Consider the following 27185-nt stretch of genomic DNA (forward strand, 5'->3'; position numbering starts at 1 on the left):
CGGATCGGATTCGCACAGCCAGCACTGCAGTGAGAGAGAGTGAGTGAGCCAGGTAGGGGCAGAGAGCTGCGAGTGCGAGCGCGCCCCCCCCAGATGTTGCGCCCGGTGCGGCCGGCCCCCCTTGCACCCCCCACGCTACGCCACTGATGCTTACACAGATGAAATGTTATCTCATAACACGATGTTGAATTCTACTCTGAATATTCTAGGGGAGAATGCATAGAAAAGTATACAGACGCATATTTTAGGACTTAAGCGTACACAACACACATTTATGGGAAATATGCCTCAAAATGTATACAATTTAAATGCCATTTTTTCATGATTTTTAAAAAACCAATTTATTGAGAACAAGAACAGAAAAGCATATATGACTGAACACGTAAAGATGTCACAGAAATAAGCTGATCAGTCGATAACTCTCTAGTACAGCAGGAAATGGGTCCCTTTGTTCTGTACACAAATCATGATTAGAAGTCCCCCATACAGAGTCATTAAAAAAAGAGAAAGAAATAAAGTTTTACTTTTTGTGCAGATGCAGAGGGAGCAGTATTCTGCAAGTGAACTATAACCGACTTTGTGAGGTATAGCTAAGCATACTGTAGAACACGTTATGAAATGCACAGCCCAAAAGCTGTAGAACAGGCTGCTATACACAAATCTTCTCTCCCATCATAATCCTTCTTGCCTTATATTGCCTTGCGCTTAATGTCAATGGCAACCCCACGCAAGGCGGCTCCTAGTTCCAGTCATGCCAGAAGGAGACATGCTGAGCCCAAATAGCAGGTCCTTATCTCCTGCCCTGTCCCCTCAATGACGGTATCGTAATAACAAGTCAGAAGGTAATTTAAGTCTCTTCATATTTTTATACCAGGCACCTATGCTACTTACTGTGTTCCTTCCTTTGGTCAGTGTCCGGATGCACAATGGAACTTCCATTCTCTTTCTGTTCACTGCATGCCCCCAACTCGGCTCCATATAGGGTTGCCATACATCCAGGAAATCCCGGACATGTCCTCTTTTGGGGACCAACATGCCCATCCGGGGGGGGGGGGGTTTACATCTTAAAGCAAATGTCTGGGTTTGCGGGGAGTTGTTTATATTTGGGGGGCGGCACAGGGCTGCTCTGCACGCCGTGGCTGCTGCCAACCCAAGCATGCGCACCTCTTTCCCCAGCTCAGGCTGGCAGCTGCTCAGGTTGTCCTCTTTTTTGCTCTACAAGATATGGCAACCCTAGCTCCAGAGAATTGGAAGAACCCCTCAATAAGATTTAGGGGGGAACACAAGGAGAGGACGCTACTAATAGAATTGTCGCCCTTTCTTCTTAGCCCTAATTGTACCACAACTATTGTATGGCCTTTGTTATCACCTCCCAAGCATCCTGAGGCTGATAAGGCCACTGGAGTCAATTTCACAAGCAAAGTTCTATAAATGCTAAACCAAGTTCTACAATTCTGCATTCAGTGGGTAGTGGCAGCTCTTGTTTACCAGCAATTTTTCTAGGTTATACTTAGATCATGAATGTCAGCCTTCTGGAAATATACATTCCTTATTCCAGTTTTTTGAGATAAGATTTGGTGGGATTAATAGTTCTATCACTGGGGAGGGAGAAAATCCACATTCTCTTACATCAATAGAAATGTCATGTATGAAAGATACTCATTTTTACCCTTAAGATAAATACAAAGGGGGGGGGGGGAACAGACTTCTCTGTCTTCATACCTTAAAAGGCAACACTTCCACTGTTGTGTTGACGAATATATCTCCTGGATGTTCTGGGTTGCCGCTATGGAACAGGAATCTATAAATGCGAAGAGTAAGAAGCCCAAGATGATCAGTCATGGTTAATGAGAAGTATGGAAACATATAGAGGCCACCTAAAAGACCGAAACCCCACAAAATCCTGTTTACTTAGAAGTTAATGTGTTCAAAGGGGTTTACTCCCAGGTAAGTATGGAAAAGACTGCTGCCAATGACACCCAAAAGAAAGCACGCTGAAAGATTATAACACTGGGTTGTATCCAACATGGTGCTAACTATGGTTAGTTCCATCAGTGCAAGTATTTCTGCTTGTGCAATGGAAGGTTTTCCACCTCCCCCTACATGTTCCCTCAATCTGTTCTAGGGGTTCCTCCAACATTCTCAAGCAGATTTGGGGATAGCTGGCATTACCAAGGCATAAATCCTTGCACTGATGATATACGTTAGTTGAATACTGCCCCTGGTTCTTGTACACAGCTGTCAAAGGAATCATAATGGACTAAAATTGTCAAATGAGATTTGTATGTTCTTAACCGCTATCAGTGTAAGGATGCCTAGAAGGAATTCAACTATGTTTAAACAAGAAGTATGTTTATATTGCAACCCCCAAATCAATTCAGTAATTTCAAACCATGAATGGGTAACCTTGCCCCCGAATTTGTTGTTAAGACTATCAACTCCCATTACTCCAGCCAACATGGTCAATAGCTACGGATAGGAGTTGGTCCAACACCTGTAAGCCACAAGTGAGCTACCCCTGTTTTAAACAAATCTAGATCTTTTGTCAGGAAGCCTATTTGGAGTGCTGTTTTTGCATGCAAAGACAGTGACATGAAAATTGTGACTATTTCCTCAAAGGGGAAAGGATGAGCTGCTTAACCTAAAAGCAAACTAGACATCCTATCTAGAGGGAAGTGTGAGGTCCTAGGCAGGAACATTGAGGGGGGATGCCTTGGGAAGAGTCCAACAAGATACAGCAACAGGAGGACTCTGGGCAGGCGATCCAAAGGGCACAATTGTTTGGGCAGATTTCAAGTACCGTATTTTTCGCTCTATAAGACGCACCAGACCAAAAGATGCATCTAGTTTTTGGAGGAGGAAAACAAGAAAAAAAAAATTCTGAATCTCAGAAGCCAGAACAGCAAGAGGGATCGCTGCGCAGTGAAAACAGCAATCCCTCTTGCTGTTCTGGCTTCTGGGATAGCTGCGCAGCCTGCATTCGCTCCATAAGACGCACACACATTTCCCCTTACTTTTTAGGAGGGAAAAAGTGAGTCTTATAGAGCAAAAAATACGGTAAATCATGAGAAAAGCTGACCAAAAGAACCCCTAAATATAAATCACTTTCACTTATTTCTGTTACTTGCAAGCTATAAAAAAGAGGACTGCCTATACAGTTATAAATCCTTACACATTACAGCACGATAGCAGAAAGTATAAAGTCCAATGTATGTAAGCAATTCTGTTCCTTGCTCCCCACCCCCCACCCCGTAACCATTCATTTGACTAATAGTGAAATGAAGTTCCTGCAATCTTATGCACACTCATCTGACAGAAAGTCTCAATTAATACATGTTAACTTCCAGGTAAATAGTCATAGGATTATTGTGTCTGTGTCTTCTCAGGAAACATTTCCATACAAAGTTAATCCTTCTAATTTTATTCATTTTACATAAGCAGCTTCTATTTCAAAGAAATACTCCGTTCCACAGCTTCAAATTACAGTGCTTTCCATCTACATATATGCAGCTGCTCCCCTTATCTTAAAATTCAAAGCAGTAGTAAAGTAGTATTTCCCAAGCAGATGGCAAAAAAAATAGATGTAGATAGAAATTCATCTGAAACCTGAATGGCTGAATACAATTACATATATAAATAGTCCAAAAGAGATGAATTAAAGCTGACTCAATTCCTACACACGGACGATGAGAACACAAGCACAGATTAATTGGCATCAGGATACACAACAACATGTTGTTGTAAATCTGTCACTTGCTGCCTTGTTTAATATACTGTAAGCAATCTTCACACAAAATATTACTTCAGAACTGGATTGAACTTTAAGTTAAAGGAAGCAGCTCCATCTTTATATTGTACATATCTTTGAATCCATGCAGCAAGATCTCTTCAATGTAGAAAAAGCCCCTGTGAGTTGAATGAAACAGAAGACTTAACTTGAATGGAAATGCTATTTTTGTACAAGACACCATGACAAACTTTACTGTTGCGTGAGGAACATCAAGGCGAAGAAGGTCCTTAGCCACCCCTTTCAACCATTTGAACCTCCACAGAAATGTCAGTAAAACCTTTAAGAGTTCAGGTAACATTCCTTACAGCATATGATGTACATATGAAAAGGTTCCCTGGTCCTAATAATACATTTGCCTCGGCAAAACTGATTGCTGCACACATTAACGTTATCAAGACAAATTTGTAAAATATACAATAGGACATAACATCTCCTATTTTAAGGAGCATCTTGTTTTACAAATATTCCTATTTCAAGATGACAGATGTAAAAAAAATGAGCTTATTTTTCAACATTTCAGCTAATAGTTTCATTGCCAACATGAAACAAATCAGTAACAATCTCCCAGAGACAGACATCTACGGCTGAGTTTTTAATGGTTGTGTAAAAATGACTAATTCATGAAACCTGTGGTTTCTAACCCAATTGTTCAAACAGAATATAAAACTGATCTTCCTTTATTTGAAATAATGTTCCCATTTTGTTGAAACCAGGAGAGAAAATTATCGAATCTGTGCTATGCCTCTCATTGTTAATTTTTAACATCAGTAATAATTGAAGCCACTTGATGTAGGATTTGAAAATGTAATATTTAGTGTTCTGAACACCATTTTGCTATGTTCTCTCTGCAGTAGAGATCAAAGAAAGACAAATAAAACTGAAAATAACCTTGCCTATTATCTAATATGGATGTCAGTGTGACATTACGAGTTTCCATTTTCAAAAAGATAACATTCAGTTTAGGGGTGTTGGCAAAGCTAGATGATCTTACAACTTACATCTATTTTGCTATGCGGACAGCAAAACTTAACTTTGTCTTGTTTCTCATCCTTCCAGATTAACAGCTGCTCATGTGCACTTAACTACCCCAAATTAGTTTATAGCATTATAAACTAATTTTGCAGACCACTTACAGCCCCTGGGTTGTTATTTGAATTGAGGTGGTGCGGGAGACACCCCAAATCTGCGCCCAAGGAACTGCAAAATGATCATGAAGAAGCATGATATAATTAGTACTTTTCAAAAGATAAATCAATTTTACTGTTTTAAAAAGTGAGGTGGAGGTGGAGTGCAAGTTGCGACAGGTCATTGGGTTACAAATTGTCCATAGAAACATCTTGTGATGTTTACACAAAATGCACAATTTGGCAATTGTAAACCTCCCCTTGGTGGGGCATCCGCAATTCAACTTTTTCAAATAAGCTCTGCCAGCAATATCTCTAGTGGATGAATCAGAAATCAGCAAGTAGTTGCTTCTTAACCCACAGCTGTGATATTTTGAGAACAAGTTCATTGTCAGTGATGTTAAAACAAGGATGACTCTTCATCTGTCAGATTCCTAAGGACCTATTCGAATGTGAAATTCTGATAACCCAGCTGATCATTTAACCTCCAAGATATACCCTTCTGCTTAGTCACCAGCATTTAATTTAAATGACCATGAAGCTCATCTGCAAAATTCATTTCCAACCTCATGACAGGATTAATAAGCATGTCTAAGCAACGGAAACTGGAAAGAATTCCCATAGAGATGTGTGCATGAAAACATTAAAGCTGAGTGCTAAATACACTTAGAACTTAATAGAACTTAAAAGCTGTTAACAGTACACTTCTATCCTTACCTAATAGTACAAAATGGTTTCCTGCACAAGTTTTTCTTTGCAAGAAGAAAAGTGACATTACACGGAGCCAAATTTACAATATGCATTCCAAAATGGCACAAATAACAACTGGGCCATTTTAATTCTAAACAACCGGTGTGGCTTTCTTTTGTCTAGAATACCAAACATTTGACCAAAAAAAGTCCAACAAGCAAACTAATCATTCTATTGGATGCCATGAACAATTGTTTATAAAGCTGGTCGGTTTGTTGTAATTCCAACCTCATTTCAAGACACCGTTCTTGGAAGCACTTACCTTTCCACATTGACAGGCTTGTCAAATTTAAAGAGGATATAATCTCCAGCAACTGGTGTAACAGCCCAAAAGAAATCTTCACCCATGTAGGCTTTTTCAAGAGCATGACCCTGATAGACCTTCAAAGTTGTAGAAACCTCTGCAGGTGGATTGACATGAATTTTATGCAATAATGGTTTCAGGAAGTCTTTATCCTAAAAAGACGTTAAGATTCATTAAGCTAGGAACCGAAGAAGAGGTCAGATACAAAACAGACTCTGCTTCAGTGAGCTGTAGCAAAAAAACCTGCCTGAAGCAGCTTTTATAAAGAGGCATTAAACATTTTCCTTGGCAGGAAATTTTCCTCAACAAACGTTGGGAGTCTATTGTTCAGCCTCCTGTTTTCCTTTTCTGATTTTTCTGCAGTGGTTATTGATCCTCTCTCTGTTGTCAAGCTGGCCATCAGCCATAATATATTTTCTCCATGCTACTGGCTTATTTTGCAGTTAAATGAAAATTCAAAGTCAATTAACATTAATCAACAAGTATACAATTTTAAGAAAGTTTACTTAAAAAGAGAGAGAGAGTGAACAAGACAGCTTTTATTAGAGATGGGAAGAACAAGACAACTTTTATTAGAGATGAGAAGAACAGGATTTTCCCTCTACCCTGTAGCAAAAACAAGGGGTAATATCCTCTCCCTCACTGACAATATTGCACAATGAAACTATTGCTCCTCCATCCCTCTTTAGCCTTCATGTATCCAAAAATCTACTCTGGAGGGTGGGGGAACCTCTGGTGAAGATGGGGGTTACAAGAATAGGAGAAAAAGGAGTAGATTCATCACAACCAGTGGCACTTTTGCTTTATCATATTTGATCGTCAACCGTGGGGCCTTGCAGTAGCCAGAGACAGATGTAATTTGCAACATTACCCAGAAGACTGATTAGTATGCAAGTTGCAAAACCTGGGCTTCCAAGAAAAGGAAAGGAAGCGTAAAAGTACTCACTGTTAGTTTCTGTATCTTTCCTGCTAGGGAGGAGTGCAGACCCACATGCTGGAAAAGTGAAGGCCTGAAGCGTATTCTGAGATTTGATTTCTGTCTATCGCAATGTTTCTGAAAAGAAAAGTTGGGGTGTGGGGGAAGACTTTAGTAATGCAGAACAAGTTGAACGCTATCCTTACGCATGATGACTTAAAAATAAGTGAGCCAAAATATTGCACAGCGTTCTTGATGCTGGCCTTCCATAGCCCCGTTGTTTTGTTTGATGCCTTGCCTTTCATTCAAGGAGAAAAGAAAACCTTACTGTCCCGAAAAGAACAGCACAACCTGCCCCCATAAAGATCAAAGATCCTGTTGCCAAGGGATGAAATAATAGCTAACAAGGAAGGCAGTCCATCATCCCCCTCTCATAGCAACCCAACTTCAACAGAAAACAGGAATTTATCAATAGCACTCAGTAGACCAAAGTGGGTTTTACGGTGTGGAAGAAACCAAGAAGGCTGCACCCAGAATGATTCACATCTGTAGCTCAGTATAACAGATCAATGTCAATGCCAAAGGAATCACAACACCCAGACTGTAGGCCACCATAATTACAGTCTATTACAAGAACCATGGTGATGAGTAATTCTGTGCAACTCTTCAGCTAATTTTAGCAGTTATGCCATCTGCACAGGCACAGTCTGAAACGTGGAACTTTGTTTTTAACGTAGTCAAGTGCTCAGGTTTCTTTGGAGGCCATAATAAAATGCACCTTTTAGAGATTTTAGCTCCCCTACAAACAAAAGGCTTTAACTTCTGCATGCGCCCTTTCAAATAAGCATTTTACATCCTCACCAGCCTGAAGAAATTAGAAAATGGTTGTTGGCCACTACTTTTGTAGCGCCCCATTATGTTTATATTTCATTTTTTCATTAAGACAAACCATTTCCCCTGTACGATAATGGTTGCCAAATCATAGCTTCCCACAGATTTCACAGAATAGTAAAGGCTTCTGTTTCCCTATGCAGTACTGTAATGTGTGAAAGAAGAAAAGAGACGCCACTTCCCTTCCTCTTATGGTGCTTCCAGATGGCAGCACCCTTATTTCACAGAGATATCCACAATAAAGTGACTTCTTACATTGTTCTTGTTCCCATGTAATGCTAAGCTAAAGCATGGCTTAGTGTGAACAAGCACACTTGTAGGCGCCTGGAGAGGAAATCGTGGCTGTTCTGCTCCTCCTTGGTCAATCCACTGCTGCACTGTGCTGAAATAAGTCATGGTTTGTGTTGGCATGTCATCCAAACCCAAGGTCATGACTTAGCTCCTTCCAGTTGAAGTGTGAGTTGTAATCAAGGTTTCTCCTATTGTCTAGAACTGGTGGTTTGTCTGGAGAGAGCTAAACCATCAGCCCAGGTTCAGACGACATGCTAAGCCAGTGATGGAGAACCTGTGCCCTTCCAGATGTTGCTGAACTCTTAATACCTATCAGCCCCCATCAGCATAGTCAATGGTCAGGGATGATTAGAGTTGTAGCCCAGCAACATCTGGAGGGCCACAGCAACATATGGAGGGCCACTAAGCCAAGCCATGGCTTTGTTCAGCAGTGCAGTGGTGGAACCAAAGCAGCCACAATCTTCTCTCCATTTGCTCATTCACACTAAGTCGTGGTTTGGCTTTGCATTACATGCAAACCAGGCCATTCACATAAGACAGTATTTATGAGAAATACTTGACACTCAAAACTTACTGCATCTTTCTCGGGGTTGCAAACTTTCACCCAAAGAATGTGATCCAAGAGCCAGTCGATAGGTTTCTCTTTATAAAACATAAATATGAACTCTACAATGAGTGTAATATCTGGAGACTGAAACATTTTACCTGTAAATAAAATGAAGTTATATCAGCAGCTATCCAGGGTTTTGTAAATGCAAATTCAGCCTGCCACCCCCAAAGAGCCATTTTAGCTAGTGTGACTAAAGGTAATAGAAATTCCAGAAGCAGGCTATAAATTATATATAAATATCTGATGCTCAAAAAACAACAACTCTCCACTGAAGAAGGCTATAAATTATATATAAATATAAATATTTGGTGCTCAAAAAAACCTCTCCACTGAAGATTTGGTGGGTTGCTTTTTTTAAAGAATCTTAACGCAAACTAGTAAAAGAAAAGATGGCACTCAAATAATTTGGGGCAGAAGGTCTGCAGAGACTGAGAATCTTGGGAGAAAGTTACCCAAATATTCCTTGGTTTATAGATATTTAACAAAAACTTAACATGTGCTATGTTTCTCCCCACCCATTTCATGCCTTCAACAATGCTTCTTTTAAAAAATTACAATTCCGAAAAATTGGTCTCCCATAATCTGCACTGAAAATCACATTCCACCCTTTTGTGGTAGATCTACAGCTCTAATGTTTCAGGTTCCTCATTCAATCTGATCAGCAGACATTATGCAGGCACAGGAGCTATAAGACTGCAGATGAAGCTTCCCTGTCCACAAGTGCTGCCCTCTTCACTTCAAAGGTAGGAGCATCGCAATGGGAGCAGAGGAATCTGCCCTCTTCAGTCAAGTGAATACAATATTGAAAAGGAAAGGTTTCTAAGTGAAAAGTTTGATGTCACTGGCTTTGATAGAGGCAGAAAAGCTGTAGTGGGAAACCTCTAAAACGAGGGCAGTTCTTCATTGAGCCTAAGCTCCATGGGAAATAGTTTAAATTACTGGAGCCCATATAGAAATTTGTCATGTTCTGAGATGGCAGTCACTGCTATAGAATTATTCTAACTTTCAGCAGCTGGATTCTCTCACAACAGTCAGCATGCAACTGAATATGTGGAATTATACTGGGAAAGTCACAAAATTTTTAAAAAAATTAAAACTCACTGTATTTCCATATTTTAAAAGTTGGGACATTTTTGTGGATTCTCTGCCAGAGTGCTGGATTTCTCTTTTTCTCTCCACCCTCCCCTGCACCTGCCCAGCGGCGGAGCAAGCCGATCAGGCACCTGGGGTGGTGCGTATGCCGGGGCAGGACATTCCGCGGTGCCTCCGAGGAGTCTGCCTGTCTCCTCCCACTCAGTCACCCTACAGCTGAGGGGGAGGCGGCCAGCAGACCGTTTGGGGCAGCACAGAGCCTGCGGGCACCCAAGCCACCGCGTCACCCCAGGAGAGACGCGTGGCTCAGGCGTGCTGCAGGCCCCGCACTGAGTGCTGCCCAGCATTTTGTCACCCCCCTCAGTGGGAACACCCGGGGCAGACCACCCCCACTGTACACCCCTTCCTCTGCCTTTTTCAAACCTGCTAAAGAGGAATTTCTCTTACCAATGAATCCCAGCTGAGAAAATTCAAGAATCATCCAATCTTCGGATGACAACTGAAGCGCAAAATTTTTTATTGTGCTGAAGTAATTCTGCTTGACAACAATGTCATCCTCAAGCTAAGGGAGCCAAAGAGCAAGACCAGCAAAAGAAAAGAAGAAACAAAATGTGAAAAAGAGTGTGTTAGGCAAACCACATTTCAAACGCAAACGTACAGTTGAACTTCTTGGGCTGCATCCAACAAATGTATTCCATTAACATAACTTGTCTTCCCTCACTTTCCCCCACGCACCCCCCAAAAATGTTCCTGGGAATACAGAGAGGAGGAGAAGTTATGTTGTTGAAGCAGAAGTCATGGTGTTAATATAATGACTTTGTTAGATACAACCTCATTATTTGCCTCAACTGCAATCACTGGGAGGGGGCTGCAAACTATAAATAAAAAGGGCAATCATTTTTGAGAGGCTGCAATCCTATATACGGTAAGGGGTATATTGCAAGATGCCTGCCCTTCATGCATGCATTTTTTAAATTAAAAAAAATGGCAGTATTCCCAGAACATCATGGGCATCAAAATGCCAGTGCATATTTTGTTTGAAATTTAATCTAAATTTACCCTTTTCCAAGCAAAATCCAGTAAGGGGGGGGGAACACCCTACTGTTGTGATATCCGAATGATTTGTCTCTAACTGGAAGTACCCTGAATCTCACTGATTAATTGCAACTTACTTCTGAGCAGGATTGTCCTGTTAACTCAGAAATTAAATGGAAAACAAAAACAAAAACATGCTTTTGGTGATCAAAACTACACTGCCCATCAACAAGAACATGTCTCATTGCTAACATTATTTTTTCTCTTTGAGGTTTAACCTTCTTGCCTTATGAGAAGCCCATTACTGATGAAATTTTAGGGTTGAAGAGACCCTAAGTTGGTCATCATCTAAACAGAAATATTTGAGAAGGGTCTGAATCCAACATTTGATTCAGTGCAGGCTTCCATGAGAACCATGGACACAAATTTCTCCGATCTCCAGCTGTGACTCCCCCTCTGCCACCAAACATATTGTTCCATGGGTGCCCCAAACCTCTGGAGTGGAGTTCAAGGGGTGCAAAGGAAGCTGAAGGGGAAAACAGCAAAAATCACCTCCCACGTTTCCACTAATGGAATCCTCCAAAAGATTAAAAATGCATTCAGTCAACAAGAGGGTCACCATCGGAAACAACACAACACCTCCAACATTATTTCTTTCCATGGTGCCAAACTAGAGACTGCATGACCACACAGCCATGCCTTTAAAATCCACCTACACAATTAGATTTATCACATGGAATAACACTGGTGGAACAATATCAACAGAGAGGGTTTTTTTTATGAGAGACAGCATATTTTAAAACAAAAACAACCCTGCACAATAGGATTTTTAAAAGCTGTTTATTGTACAGGGACACAGTTATATAAGGATGTTATCTGGGATCTAATAAACTTCCAAAAAGCTTGTGCATGTGAGAAGGGAATACCAGAAGAAAAAAACCCAAATAGTGCAGGAATTATCATGTCAGACAGAGACTCTATCCATTTCTCGTTGCAATCCCATCTTTTATATGCAGATAGGATATGGAATGGCTGGCTTTATGCGGGGGCAAGGCACTGCAGGAGAATCACTTAAAGGATAAAATGTGTTATTTCCAAATTTCCTTTGATGATGTAGGATCGAAGGCAGAGCTGGAAAAAAACATTTGTGCAGCTCCGTAGTTATTACAGGCTTTTGCTCTTACTGTAAATCCTATTCAGGCAAGAAATGACGCAGCTGCTCAATTTTACAGGAGCAAATTAGATTCACTGAATTAGAGTCAGCTACTTAGACAGTGTGTGAAACTAAGCATGTGCATATCAATCTTGGTCTTATTGCAGCCATATGTGACGAACTAAACCATATTTGCAAAGCATCACCTTGGCAATTACAGCTGTTTCTAAAGTAATAAACGCAGGCTTGCCCAAGCAACTAAATCTGGAAAGAATCTTAGCATCATTTTTTAACAATTAAAAAATCAACAATATTTAACTAAGGCATTTTATATTTTAAATTAAAACATTTAAAGGGAAAACACAACTACAAATCACCTTACTTGTTTTAGCTCTATTTTCCTAAAAAGTTATGATTTACATACCCATCACCCTTAGTTGGCTTGGCTTTTTGTTTGTTTGTTTGTTTGGTCTATCTATAAAACACTTATAAACATTTCCCATATACTATGCCAACACTGCAATTCAACTAAATAACTGTTCTTATGCTGATTACAAGAGCACAGGACATGTCTTGGATACTAGTTTTCACCATTCAAAGTAAAACAACAACACCACCAATTTACCTGAATGTAGTAAACACCCTTTTTCTGTGCATACATCATAAGGAAACAATAATCCAGATTCTGCTTTGTCCGCCATCTGAAATTAAATACAGTTAGTTTTCTAAGCCAAACATCTCAGTAGGCAATGAAGGCATATACAAGGTTTCAGGAGGTAGCATTCCTATCATGGTGGTGAACCCTGAAGTCCTCTTTGGAGTCACCATTTGGGGAGGTGACCTGCCAGAAGCAATGTAGTCTGCCCTTTCAGTTGTTTCATTGCAGGATTCTCCCACCAAGCCAACTGCTGTTCAGCTGCAGCCTGTTAGAAGCCATCTTACCAAGCAGTCCCACAAAGAAGCAAACAAGATTTTAAGTACCTATATGTTTTGCCCTGTAAGGTGAACATCATGGAGAGGGAATTTCAAAACTGGGAGAATAGCATGGTGCAGAGAGATTAAGTTTCTCCCCTATGGTAGCAATCTGAGTATTTCACCCCCAGTTACTATTAATACTAGGGGGCGGGAGAACATGGCAGTTTCCATTTATGAAATTTCCATGTCCTGAATTTTCAATGCACTCTACAATCTACAACGAATGAAGTTATTATTCCCCAGTACCCTGAGAAATTCTTACCTGACTCTTTCTTTTGAGTCTCCAAACGTCTCTTTTAGGTTTGTCAAGTCAGGATAGTAGGACGCAGGTGGAGCTATTACTTCCACCAAGCCAGAACTGATTTCTTTAGAAAACCTGTATTCAGAAAGTTCAAATTTGCCGTTATATACTATTCAAGGGAACGCTACACTCCAGAAACCTAATGTGGTGATCAAATGTTGGAGCTGGGATGGTTCAAATTTCTGTTCAGTCAAGGTGCTCACCCAGTAGCACCAGGCAAATTAGTATCAGCCTAATCATATTGTGGCCAAGTTAATATCAGCTTAACCCAGGCATAGGCAAACTTCGCACTCCAGAAGTTTTGGGACTACAACTCCCATCATCCCTGACCACTGGTCCTGTTAGCTAGGGATGATGGGAGTTGTAGTCCCAAAACATCTGGAGGGCCGGGTTTGCCCATGCCTGGCTTAACCACTAATGTAGATCCATATATAAAGTGATATGTACAGGTTGGGGTCCAAAGGCTGTGAGGTGACTTCTGCATGATCTCTCCTTTCCACAAAACCTCCCTATGTCCCTTGAAAATCCCACTAGGATAGAATCCAACAATGTACAAGCAGCTGCAACTAGCAAGAACTGGCATCCGGGTCTTCTACAAAAGCAGAAATTGCTTTAGGGTCTGGCCTTAATTCTCATAATCTATTATTTAAAACCACAATATGCATTAATTTCTTAAGTATGCAGGTATCTGCTTCTATACTTCAGCGCTAGCATAGCAGCTTTAGCATAGGTGCTTTGCAATCCATTTATTTCATTCCAACATAATCCGTTTATGACAGACTGAACCTTTTAATCCCATTTGCTGTTTTGCAAGTTGAGACCATCTAATTGCTCCATGCAATTTACCACAGTATGCAACCCATGCATATGAAGAAAACTATTACTAAAACTGAAATAAACAATGGATAAACAATGAAATAAACTTACTCCTTTTCTAGGCTTGCTACAACGCCATTTACATAATCAAGATCTGTCTGGGGGGAGAAAGAGAGGCATTTTAAAGCAACATTTTTGAACCAAGTATAACAAATTAGTTTTAAATGACTGTATAAATTCTACAGCATTTATTTTCAAAAATTCAAGTAGCAGTGAAGTGGGTTAGAAATTATTTAAATACATAAAATAATGATTAATGTTCATCAAAAAGTTAGCATGACAGAGGTCACAAAATGTGTCCATTCAAACACAGAATAGCAAAGGATTGATTTCAATCTCGCACACTGGCCAGCACAATTTTTAATTCAATTCAGAAAATCGTGTTTATTAATTTACTACATTCACTTCAAGTTAAGCAAATCCCAGTGTTACGGTCTTTAGTGAAAACAGAACCTATGTGGTGGTATAATAACCATGGCCATGTATCAACTGTGAATGACACATGTATCTTTAAAGCAATCTCTCCATGGCTAAATAAAAAGCATCAGGGATAGGGAAAGGTTCCAGTCCCTGCTTCTATGTATGTTGTTGAGAAAAACAGTAATTTAAAACTAGGATGATCAAGGGTCTAGAAGCCAAGTCCTACGAGGAATGGTTGAAGGAGCTGGGTATGTTTAGCCTGGAAAAGAGGAGACTGAGAGGAGATATGATAGCCATCTTCAAATATCTCAAGGGCTGTCACATGGAAGATGGAGCAAGCTTGTTTTCTCCTGCTCTGGAAGGTAGGACTCGAACCAATGGCTCACAGAAACTCCTTGGAACCTAAGTCTCACTCCTGTCCCCTTTTCCACCTTCCCCAGGTTGCTTCTCCCACTTACAGAAACAATGGATATGTACATTTGTGTCATCACGTCTTGGCAGACACACAAAAATTAGTTTCTGAACGGATCTGGGGAATGAAGAGGCTTTTATCCTGCTCTATATAAATCTCAAATCTGAATTTACCCCAAGGGTACAGAAAAATCTCTCCAAATCCATTAGAAAAGCACGTAGCTCAAATGGTTGCTAAACTACCGTACACTGCTTAAGCCACCATGGTTGATTTTGATACATTTGCCCTACATGCAATCTGTAGGGTTTTTTCATGTTGTATATTTAGATTGTTTTATAACTTTAAAGGCAGTATGTATTAACATATTTGCACTGTGAAGCGACCTTTACCTTACCTTGCAATCTAACATACCATTCTAATAAAAAGGCATCGCCTTTGCTTACTCTGAGTGTCTCAGTGCCAACAAACCACCACCCTGGAATAATCTACCTCTGAAGGCAGCCTAAGAAAAGCAACAAATACAGAACGTTCCCTGCTCTTCTTGTGCTAACTTCAACAAACTGACCTGCACTTCCTTCCATCCTGCACGAAAGTTCCAACAAGGCATTGGAAAACAAAATGTGGTTCAATACATACCAGCCAAGAGTTTTTCCCCTTGACTGATCATATCTAAAACTATAAACTACTAAAAGCTGAATTGTTACAGACACAAGCAAAGTGCTAAAATGAATAATCAGAAATATCTCACTTGTCTACAATACACATCTACCTTGCAAGTGCTCTCATCTCTGAAGTGTGGTGCTAAAGGAAATGCAGCGGGAAACTGACTCACAAAGCCTCTCCTGTATTTCACACTTGTTTTTCTACCATGCACAGAGCCCATGAGTTATCCTCTGGTTTCACACTGTTTTGTGTACCAAGCTCTCTTTGGAAGCTGTGTGGTCTTCCCAGTTCCTGCATTGGATACCCTGGTTCATAGATCTATGAAATCAATTGTATTACATCAGTTGTAACAGCAAAGAAGAGGTATCTAGGGGGCTAAATGGCATTTTCCTTGGCTAAAAGAACTGTAGAGGTCTGAGTACTGAGAACCTGCAATATCTCCATGATGGAAGTACAGTTCGGGGAAAATACATGCTCCAAATTAGAAATTGGTGCACCATTTAGAAAGATTGTTTTTGCTTTAAAAAACAAAAACAAACAAACTTCATACAATAATTCCTCCTTTACATGCAACACAGAAGTGTACTACATCAAATACAGGTTTACATAACTTCCAGACTGACGCTGTTTCTGCTCCAGGCTCAATGCCAATAGTAGCTTCTGCAGTTAAATAAGCAATATGTAGAGTCATGGCAAACAGTCTTAACCATATATTTGCAGAGCTGGCTGCCTTGGTTAGCAAACAAGGTACAGTATATGTTCCCAAAAAAATTTCTGGGGACAGGAGATACTCCACAATGCTCATTTTGTACAGCTCAAACTGTCTTATAAAGGAGCACATTCATATTTCTAATGAAGTTAGCTTAAGCAATCTCTTTCAAGCCTCACCGTTACAAATTTATATAATTAAAAAAATGTACAGAGAACTAGCAGGCTTCTACAGTTTGTCTAAAACTCTTCTGGCTGCTGTTAAAGGTATTTCAGCATAAAGAGTATATTTTCAGTTGTAAAGCACATGTGGAAGATTCCAGGTTCTGTCCCTGGGATCTTGAGGCAGGGCTGGAAAGGGCTCCTTTCTGAAACCCTGCAGAGCTCCTAGTAGTCAATTTAAACCAGTGTTTCTAGCTGTTTGGACTACAACTCCCATCATCTCTAGCCAGCAAGACCAGTGGTCAGGGATGATGGGAATTGTAGTCTGAAAACAGCTGGAGACCCAAGTTTGGGGAACACTGATTTAAACAAAGTATGCCAAAGGTCTGAATCAGTACAGTGGTACCTCGGTTTAAGTATAGCCCTGTTTATGAACTATTCGGTTTAAGAAGTCCGCAAAACCGGAAGTAGTGTCCCAGTTTGCGAACTTTACCTTGGTCTACGAACAGAAGCTGAACGGTGGAAGGGCACCAGCGGCGGGAGGCCTGATTAGGGAAAGCGCACCTTGGTTTAAGAATGGTTTTGGTTTAAGAACGGACTTCCGGAACAGAAAAGTTTGTAAACCGAGGTACCACTGTATAAGGAAGCTTCGTATGTCCTTATGTTGGTTGATAACAAAAACATCCTGGTTTTGTATGGGATTTCCACAGCTCAGTTTGCTCCTTTTCTCTGCTCTCCCACCACATCCCCCCCTCCCCCGGCCGCTTTTCACTTTAACCTGCAATAGGCAACTGAAAAAAACGTTACTCCAAAAAGTGGCAGATCACAGCCTAGATTTGGGCAGTTATTTACTCTCTCTAAATTACCATATGCCATGTTTGTTCTGACTATCTCACTGTTTATTGCTTAACCTCCAATCCAAGTGTAAAATGTATTGGAAAGCTAACTACCCGATGACAAGGGGTTGGAGGGTAAATACACAATACCTAGAGAGGTGTTTGAAAACCGTTCCAATTAGAAAAGACCAGTTTTTTACTTTTACTTATTCAGGCAGAAATTAAAAAATAAATTAATGTTGAAAGATTGAGAGTAGAGTTACACCTTTAGGGATTTATTTGAACTAATTGAAGGGCTTTTTCTTCAGCCGGAACTCGCCGGAACTCCGTTCCAGCACTTTTCAGATGGGCCCCATTGCCATTATAAAAGAACAAAGAAAGGCACACATGGGGAATTCCAGCACCTCTTTTTCTAGAAAAATAACATTGACTAAATGTGATTTGGTAATTGTAAAATCAAATGTCTGGACTCTGGAGAGTTACTTAACTTCTTTGAAACATATGTGGGGACAGAGTACTGAAGAACTGTTTGGATGATATTTTGTATTCTAACGGATCAGCCTCCAGAAATGTCAGTTTCCTGACCGTTCTCAATCAATCTTAAATTTGTTACAGCCGCGCAAACTCATTTTGTGTTAGTACCTATCCAGTTAATTAGGCAATTCAACAGTCATGTATTAATGCACACAATGTATTTATTCTCTTTCAGTTAAACAAGAAAGAGAAAGCAAAATGCCCCATTATAGGTTCAATGAGCACAGATTTAACAGGAGCTTTTTGCCTAAGATAAAATCAGGAAATTTGGGTAACACCAGAACCCAGATCAGCAGTGCCTTCAGATGAAGGCCAGTATACAAATTTAATAAACAAGACTATACATGTAATTGTATACTCATGTCCATTCCTTATTAATACATTTTTCTCTCCCTTTCTATCAAAATTTAAACAGCAAGGTCTTCAGGTCAAAAGCATATATTTGGCCGGCCTTAGTTAAAAAAGCATCATGAAAGTGGATTGCATAATTATAAAAATCTTCATCGTAATGTCTAATCCTCAATTGTTCTGGATTGTTACAAAGCATGGGCTTGGGCTTGGGACACTTATCACTAATCAAAGGACAGCCACTTAACTTTCATATCCAGGACCAGGACCTAGCAATACTCCTGGGCTGCGGAGTAGCAAGAGTTCACACTGCTGCTCTGGTGCTGGTTTTAAAAACTGAGGCAGGGTGGCAGTGCCCACAACACCTCGAAGACTACCTTCTTGCCATTGCATGCTTGCACCAGGTAGAAACTGAAGGAAGATGTTTCTTCTCATATCACAATTACAGGCAAGCTCTGTCTTGTTTGTTTGTTTGTTTGTTTGTTTGTTTGCAGAACATCACTGTAGTTGTGGCATAAGTCTGTTTTCTTTGTTAAGTGCCTTTAGTAGCTGATAGCATCACAACTGTATCCTACTACAGGAATAGCGGGACGCTGGTGGCGCTGTGGGTTAAACCACAGAGCCTAGGACTTGCTGATCAGAAGGTCGGCGGTTTGAATCCCTGCGACACGATGAGCTCCTGTTGTTCGGTCCCAGCTCCTGCCAACCTAGCAGTTCGAAAGCACGTCAAAGTGGAAGTAGATAAATTCTGGCTAGCAACTTAGTCATGCTGGCCACATGACCCGGAAGCTGTACGCCGGCTCCCTCGGCCAATAAAGTGAGATGAGCGCCGCAACCTCAGAGTCACTCACGACTGGACCTAATGGTCAGGGGTCCCTTTACCTTACAGGAATAGCAAAACTATCACCCATACGTAGCTCAAGCCGCTAGCCAGAAATCACCATTTTCCATCAGAAATGCAGGTTCACTGTCCATACGAATGCACATGCAAATGCAAGCAAAGTATTAAAATGAGAACTATTTTAAAGATCTGCTTAATTCTCCCTACTGAACTTAAGCCCACTCAGTGTAGGAGAGTGGAATAAGATATAATTCCACACACAGTGAGCCTCTTCATGTTCAGAGAAGGCAAAACATTTTCAATATGACTATATAGCAGGAAGAGATGAAACACAAAACTTACAAATAACGTAAGGAGCAGTAACATCCCACACACTGGTGCTTCTTGCAATCAGAAACAGAGCTACAATGGTAACAGCCTGCCTTGGGCTTACCTCTCCTATGAAGACAACCATAACACAGTCTAGTTTCTCTTCTGGAGACAGCTTGTCAATCAATGAGTGAAGAGTTTCTGTAAGGTAAGATTTTACTTTTCTCTTTACAGTCGGAATTCCCATTACTATAGAAACTGAAAAACAACAATGAGCAATTCACTCAGGTGGTTTGAACAGGAAAGAATGTGGTTTATTATGCAAGGTGTATAAAAATACTTTAAAACATAACAGAGTGAAACAGGGCATAATCAAGGGGTTATTTTGTTTGATTTGGATTTCGGTGTAAAGGAACAAAAACAATTTCAATACTACAGGTATACTCAAAACAGGAAGCATACATTTGGGCGGCGGGGGAGGGGAGTTTTTCTTATGGATGGCGTGTTTGTATAAAAATCTCAGACCAAAGTTTCAGCCTCTCTTTGGTCAGGAAAACTGAATTTTGTTCAAATGTTGGATTGTGCAAGATACAACTTTTCCCCAAAAAGGCTCCCTTTACTCTGAGTTTTTCATAGCTACATAGCTCCTATCCATTATGACTAATCCAAAATCAGCATCATCTACTTTTTCTTCCTCAGTTCCTGTACAGTAATTGAAACCCCTTCCCCCATCAACTTTATTAACACAAGCAGCCTCCACAGTCAATGGGTGGTGAGAAACCATTGCAGAACAACTGAAAAACTATCACAGCTTTTTTTCGGGGGGGGGGGAGGAGCTGAGCTGGTTGTCTGAAGCTGTCCCAGAACTGCCATATTTTCTTTTTACAGATTTTAAGTTGGATTTTTGCCAACAAGTGCATGATACAAGTCATACAAGTCATTTGCCTGCTGAAACCCTTTCCATTAAAAAGAGTTTTCATGCATACATATAAACCATACGTATAAACCATAATGCTTGATCATGTGCCTTTCATACCTGACATGCACTAAAACACACACCTCTCGTTAAATCCAAACAGTACTAAATCCACAAATGCAAAGCCTCTCATTATTATTATTATTATTATTATTATTATTATTATTATTATTTAAAAGCTAACCAACAGAAGTTGGATTATGAAAACTTTGGGCTACTAGATAATGCAGACTTAACAATCCATGCAGAGCAACGGATGTGAAAATAATGTTTTGCAGACAGACACCCATAATTCAATAGCGAACATTTCTCAGGAGATGTCTTCACGACTAAGTCCTACTAATCTGTTTTGCAGGGCTGGCATTCAGTAGCATAACATGAAAGAATCAAAACTGAAGGAGAATGTACAACCCATTTACCTTGGGGCCAAAGATCTACTTACGCAGTGAGTCTTCCTTCATTTTCTCAACAACAACTCCTCTGTGCCTTATGAAATACTATACAGGTCACTTCACACACCAATTTTTTCTGGGTGCAATTTCAGAACAAGAAGCACACATTTACCATCATGGTTTATAAACAATCCGTGAACCATGGCTTGCAAGTGTGGTTTGTTTGTGATTAACAAACCATAGTTATAACACTGGGCCAGGTTCAGATGGTCAAGTTATAAACCATGGTTTAGTGTCATGTGGGAACCAGGCCAATGTCTGAAGTGCACTGTTAGTTTTCCTTACTACGTACAACCCCATTGTATTGACTCGGGAGTGTCAGAGACCATTTCTTGATGGGCTGCAGAAGAGTTGGCAAGAAGAAAAATAAATAATAGTCCCCACCGGGCATGCAAAAAAATTAATAAGCAGCAGTTGCATTGGTCTCCTTGGACCAAGGTGATTATATTTTATTGGAACTACTTTGTGTACTTTAAACACTTGCCAAAAAAAAAAGCAATAAGCAACTAAAGGAGGCCCAGTTACCTACCCCTATATTCCACATTCTACAGTCCCTACACAGCATGGAAACAATGGGCAGGATTCACTTAATGTGCCCATCAGTGGAACCCTGTGCAAGGATCTCCCTTTGTGCAAAGGGGCTTCCCCACCTCTCCTCCCCATGCCCCCCAATTGGCTCTGGGGGGTCAGGAGAGCCTCCAGAAGAGCATGCGGGGAGAGGGGAAGGGAGGAGGGTCGTTCCATCTGGCAAACTGTAATTGCTTGCACAGATGGAACGTTTGTAATAGAACAACACTGAATTCCACCCCAGCCTACTAATTTGTGAGCATGTGGAAAAACCCATGCATTGTTATTTTTAAAAACTTAATTTAAGAATAGGCATGCTGCTTCAAATTAGTGGGGTTTTTTAAATTATACCTTAACATCAAAAGTGTGGGATCTGCATGAGACAATAAAAGAGAAGGTTAAAGACAAGCTTCTTCGACCTTGGATTCACCCTGAATTCTAAGAGACAGCTAACAAAAGAAGTAAGATTCCTATATCTTTTGTCTGCGAGTAGTCGTGTACTGAGCCTTTTTGCTACAGCCACAAGGGTTTGTATACATCTTTAAGTGCATCAATCATAGAAATATTGTCAGTTTTACCTCCGGTTCTTCCAAGGCCAACCTGCACTGAAGGTCGAAGGCTTCCTTCATTTTTCAATAAATGAGGCAAGTGGTAATATATATTTGGCACTTGAAGAGCTTTCCTGCTTGTTAACTCCTTTAGCAGTTTTAACGTTTCATCTGAAAACAAATATATACATTATATAGCTGTGCAGCCATTCAACCAAAATGGACCCTAACCAAGTATCTAACCCAAAGTGTAAGGAACTGTACACATTTCACAGGTTTACATGAAACAGAATATTTTTTAAAAAAAAGATTCTAAAATAAAAGCAATAGTCATGGATTGTCACAAAATAGTGGTTTGCCTGGGAATGGAAGCAGCGTTCTGTGCAACATTTGAAAGTCGGCTACACAAATGAAGAGGGCTTGTTGCTCTTTTTCAAACTAATGCAGCCCTAGGTCCCCACCTAATGCCCTGTACATTTAAAGTATGACCACTTTAAACAGCCCCTAAGAATCCTGAGAACTGTAGTTTGTTAAGGGTGCCGAGAGTTCTAGGGAAATTTCTGTTTCTACAATTCCAAGGGTGGTTTTACAACCAATCCCTCTGCCTGGGGAATGCTGGCAATTGCAGTTCAGTGTAAGCTAAGTGTACTAAAGTAGAATTGTTTTCCAGTCTAACCGATTGCACTACTACATTAACTTACATATGTTTAATAAACGGTTGTCATTACGAAAACAAAGCCTAGATGAGTTTTTGCACCTGAGGGAGTCCAGTCTGGTTTTACGTATTCCCCCTCCAAACACAAATGATTAATCTATAATGAAGTCACCAAAGCAAGACGTTTGGCACCAGGGAGCTGGCAAAGAGAAAGTCCCCCACCCCATTGGCCCAAATGAATGAATTCTCTGCACACATTATACAGAGATCAAATCCAGAATCCTCCATGGAACCAGTTCATATCTCAAGACGCTGGAAATAAGAAAGAATGCAAATATAGACAAGCAGTTGACATCTGTCATGGATTGCAGGGAGTTGGACTAGATGACCCCTGGGGTGCCTTCCAACTTTACAATAAATGACATTTATTCCTGTACTGGGAAAATGAAATTTTATTTAAGTATTCGTAGCCTGGACATCAGGTTGCTTCACCAAAGCAACAGAAACCAGGTAATAATCTCTAGATGCAAGGTATAGTGTATTTCCTTCACGTTCAAACATTCAGTACAAAGCAAGAAATTGGATCCTTCTCACACGCACTCTAAAGGTGGAACAAAGTTAATCCTGAAGGAAAGAGCAAGGAAGGAAATATTTGCTATGTCTACAGGATAGTTTTTATTTACAAGGTAAAAGGTACCCCTGCCCGTACGGGCCAGTCGTGTCCGACTCTAGGGTTGTGCGCCCATCTCACTTAAGAGGCCAGGGGCCAGCGCTGTCCAGAGACACTTCTGGGTCACGTGGCCAGCGTGACGAAGCTGCTCTGGCGAGCCAGCACCAGTGCAGCACACGGAAACGCCGTTTACCTTCCCGCTATAAAGCGGTACCTATTTATCTACTTGCACTTAGGGGTGCTTTCAAACTGCTAGGTGGGCAGGAGCTGGAACCGAGAGACGGGAGCTCACCCTATCGTGGGGATTCAAACCGCCGACCTTTCGATCGGCAAGCCCTAGGCACTGAGGTTTTACCCACAGCGCCTTTTATTTATTTACAAACTCGTCAACAAATGAATATTTACAAATGCACATGGAGAAAAAGATTGAGAGAAGTGAAGTGGCAAACATGTCAATCTTTAATTTGTATTTTTAAAGAAGTAATAATAATAAACAAGAAAATTAGCCTGTACCTGAAACACTGCTCAGTGCATCCTTACTTCCATTTGTTTCTGCGACTGCCCGTCTGAACTGCTCCAAGATGGCATTTAATTCAGAAGAACGCTGCAGGGTTCGGTGCTCAGCTACACGAAGACGTTCTTTCAAAGCATGAAATTCCCTTTGATAAGCAATCAGCTTTTCTAGAAGTGGAAATAATGCAGGTTATTCGCTGTTTTAAGTCTGTCATGACATATGTGAAAGCTGCTTCTCCTGTAAAAAAAATTGTTTTCAGTTCAAGGAAATAACAAAGAGACTCCAATCTAGTAATATAACATTTCTTCAGATACAATTTAGCAGGTGGAAATAGACCGAAGGACTTATCTGCACTATAGGAAGGAGCACCAAGAAGAAATACAATTACACCGTAACAATATTGTTTTGCAAATTGAGTCTTTGTGAATATGCTCATGTATACTGTTATTGGTGGCGCTGTGGGTTAAACCACAGAGCCTAGGACTTGCCGATCAGAAGGTCGGCAGTTCGAATCCCCGCAACGGGATGAGCTCCCGTTCCTCGGTCCCTGATCCTGCCAACCTAACAGTTCGAAAGCATGTCAAAGTGCAAGTAGATAAATAGGGACCGCTCTGGTGGGAAGGTAAATGGTGTTTCCGCGTGCTGCACTGGCTCGCCAGATGCGGCTTTGTCACACTGGCCACGTGACCCAGAAGCTGTCTGCGGACAAACGCCGGCTCCCTCGGCCTATAGAGCGAGATGAGCGCGCAACCCCAGAGTCGGTCACGACTGGACCTAATGGTCAGGGGTCCCTTTACCTTTACCTTTACCTTTACCGTTTTTATGTCATCAGTTTTAACTTGTATGAATGGGAGGAGAGTGAGCGAGTCTTTGGAAAGGTGGCTCTGCAACATTGCCAGAGTCAGGAAAAGCAAGTTCTAGTGACTGATGACAACAAACAGGACTTCATTTTAAGCAAAACATAAGATTAAAGGCCAACATCATTCCTTGGGAAGAGGAAACGGCACATTCCAAAGCATCTGTGCCCATTAGACTAGACACTAAAAGTACAGTGATAAGGAAAGAGCTGATGACCTTTGGTTCCTGTAGCAAAAAGAAATCTTGCAATCCCAAGACCTAGCAACATTTGGAGGGGGGCCCGAAAGATGGTGCAAGGATCTTGCAATCTTCTAAGTCTGCTTTGCAGTCTGGAGAACATCTACAATCAAGACTGTGCCATGTAGTTAAAAGACTGAGCTGAGAGTGTAAGAACTTTGGTGTCTGGAGCAAAAACCTAGGCAGTTCCCCCACAATGCAGTGTGGCACTTCAGCATGGTTGCATTCTTGTCACTGTGCGAAACCCAGAGGTTAAGGGTGGCATCTCTGAACGGAAGAAGCCTTTCTCTTCAAATACGTACTCCTTCCACCCACAGAGTGACAATTTCAACTGCTACCCATTACGTATAGAAATGCTTAGTGGCTTTCCCACTCCTTGCCCCCATATCGTTCTGATCTTAGCATCATAGCCTAGGGATACTATATGCAATTTGGAGCTGAGCGTCAGAACAACCTAACATTGTAGCACTACAAGTTCTGGGCAAACATCCAACCTGTTCTCTCAGTATAAGAACACAAAAGACAAGTGATGAAGCTCAGTTTTGATTCGTGACACAGGCAACAACAGGGTGCAAGGTACCCATTAGTTCCACGAACCCTAGTTTCACCTTATGAACCTCCTATATTCTGCTTCTTTTGGCTTAGATGTATTTACGAAGAGGAGAAAGAATGGGCATTCCTGTGGTTAAGAATCTGTACACTCAGGTGGTGCTTGAGACAAGTTCTTACAGGTGGTAAACCTCCATATGCATTGCAATACTCCAGATCGTGCATAAGGATTCACATGCCAAGGTTCCCTCCATACAAGGAATCCCCTGCTCACAGAAAACCTGGGTATCAAGAATAAAGGTTCTTGCCTAGCTTTCTCTCCCCCAGCTCCATGGAGAAGCATGCAGTCATGTGAGCTCCCCCCCCACACACACACACTACCAAGATGACTCTAGCTTCTCAGCTGCCAGGTGGACACATTGTAGGATAAACTCCTGATGGAACCATTCATGACTTCCATTATTCCTAACCAACTTCTAAATTAAGTACAGTGGAACCTCAGTTGTCAATTTTTTATCTGTGTTGTTTTAAATGAGACCATCTTGACTGTGAGCCCTGGAAGACCTGCACCCTGCCTTGCTGGCACTTTCCCATCTGGCCTGGGAGAATGGAGTGCTGACTGACTCCAGCTACAAAAGCTATTTTGTTGTGTACTTTTTGATATGTTTTATTTATTGTTTATGACTTCTGTTATATTTGTAACTATGTAAATCTTGTCATGTTGAAAGCCACCTTGAGCATAGTTTCAACTATGGAAAGGCAGCAAACAAATAAAATGATAATGATGATGATGATGATGATGATGATGATGATACAGGCAGTGCTTGAAATCAGCCAGGTGCCAGACACATTTTGCACCTGGCTATAGACCACTTGCGACCAAGTGAAGATGCCTGGGCACCAGGATGGGCCTAACATCTCCATCATCTAGAGGTGCACACCTGGGGATCATTGGATCTTGACTGTTTTCACACAATAATACCACAACCTGTAGACTACTATCTGTTATGTTTTATCTGCTCAATTGGAATAAATTGCAGGAACCAAAACGCTTTTTCTGTGCAGCCTTAGCAGGAGCAGTCACCATTAAGAAAAAGAGGTAGGTATAGCCCAATATTTATGTGGACTGTCCCTGGATCAAGTGACTTTTCTTCTTTAAGTTCTCAGAGTTCTTGACCTAGCTCAAGGTTGTAATCTGAACTAGCCAGATGTTTAACTGAGAATCAATCACAGTCAGTCCATTGTTTGAAAAATAAGACTTTAGAGCCATCTTGCCCCAAAATGGCAACTAGACATTCCGTTCTAGTGACTGTAACCTTGGTTTAAGGAGCCATTTGGTGCCTAACTTATGTATCTGAGTTTCTAACAGGCAAGACTCTTGAAGCTGAAAACACACTTTCATATTGCTCCTACAATATGGTGGCAAGGCCACTGAATAGCAAGGACTCCAATTCCTCTTGCTTCTCATTTGCCTCTGATTCCTCTAGCTTCAGCATCAAGTGAAATAAACTGCTAGTTTTTAAAGAAAAACAGATTTGCATGCCATCAAGAAACAAAAATCCATTAAAAACTCCATTAAAAAAAGCAGCACAACTTTCAGAACCAGAAGCAAAACTATCTTTCAGACTCTGAAATTTTAGTTATGCTAGAATCATCTACTTGGTAGTGCTTCTTTTGCGAGTTGGCATCTTTACCACCAGCCACCCACCAGTTTTATCTGCAGAATCTCACTTCCATGCTCTGGAAGGAAGTGCTTGAACTACGCCATCAACTGCCTGGGGCCAGGGAACCTGCTATACCCATGCTATGCCCATAATG

The 27185-nt window shown here is 40.9% G+C and overlaps 1 protein-coding gene across 4 annotated transcripts in view; it reads right to left on the reverse strand.

Moving 5' to 3' along the window:
- The window catches only part of MGAT4A (alpha-1,3-mannosyl-glycoprotein 4-beta-N-acetylglucosaminyltransferase A), a 53822-nt gene that overhangs the window by 6973 nt on the left and 19664 nt on the right, over positions 1 to 27185 (reverse strand). For all 4 annotated transcript variants that reach the window (XM_083437908.1, XM_083437909.1, XM_083437906.1 and 1 more), the window contains 11 exons: positions 23723 to 23890; positions 21915 to 22055; positions 19466 to 19599; positions 14160 to 14206; positions 13194 to 13307; positions 12582 to 12657; positions 10216 to 10330; positions 8641 to 8771; positions 6915 to 7022; positions 5927 to 6120; positions 1723 to 1801 (listed from right to left, as the gene is read on the reverse strand). In XM_083437908.1, the coding sequence (XP_083294034.1) occupies positions 1723 to 1801; positions 5927 to 6120; positions 6915 to 7022; positions 8641 to 8771; positions 10216 to 10330; positions 12582 to 12657; positions 13194 to 13307; positions 14160 to 14206; positions 19466 to 19599; positions 21915 to 22055; positions 23723 to 23890 (1307 nt within the window). The remainder of the gene's footprint in view (positions 1 to 1722; positions 1802 to 5926; positions 6121 to 6914; positions 7023 to 8640; positions 8772 to 10215; positions 10331 to 12581; positions 12658 to 13193; positions 13308 to 14159; positions 14207 to 19465; positions 19600 to 21914; positions 22056 to 23722; positions 23891 to 27185) is intronic.

The sequence above is a fragment of the Podarcis tiliguerta genome (genome assembly GCF_965153285.1).
Source record: "Podarcis tiliguerta genome assembly, chromosome: 4".
NCBI classification, from domain to species: Eukaryota; Metazoa; Chordata; class Lepidosauria; order Squamata; family Lacertidae; genus Podarcis; species Podarcis tiliguerta.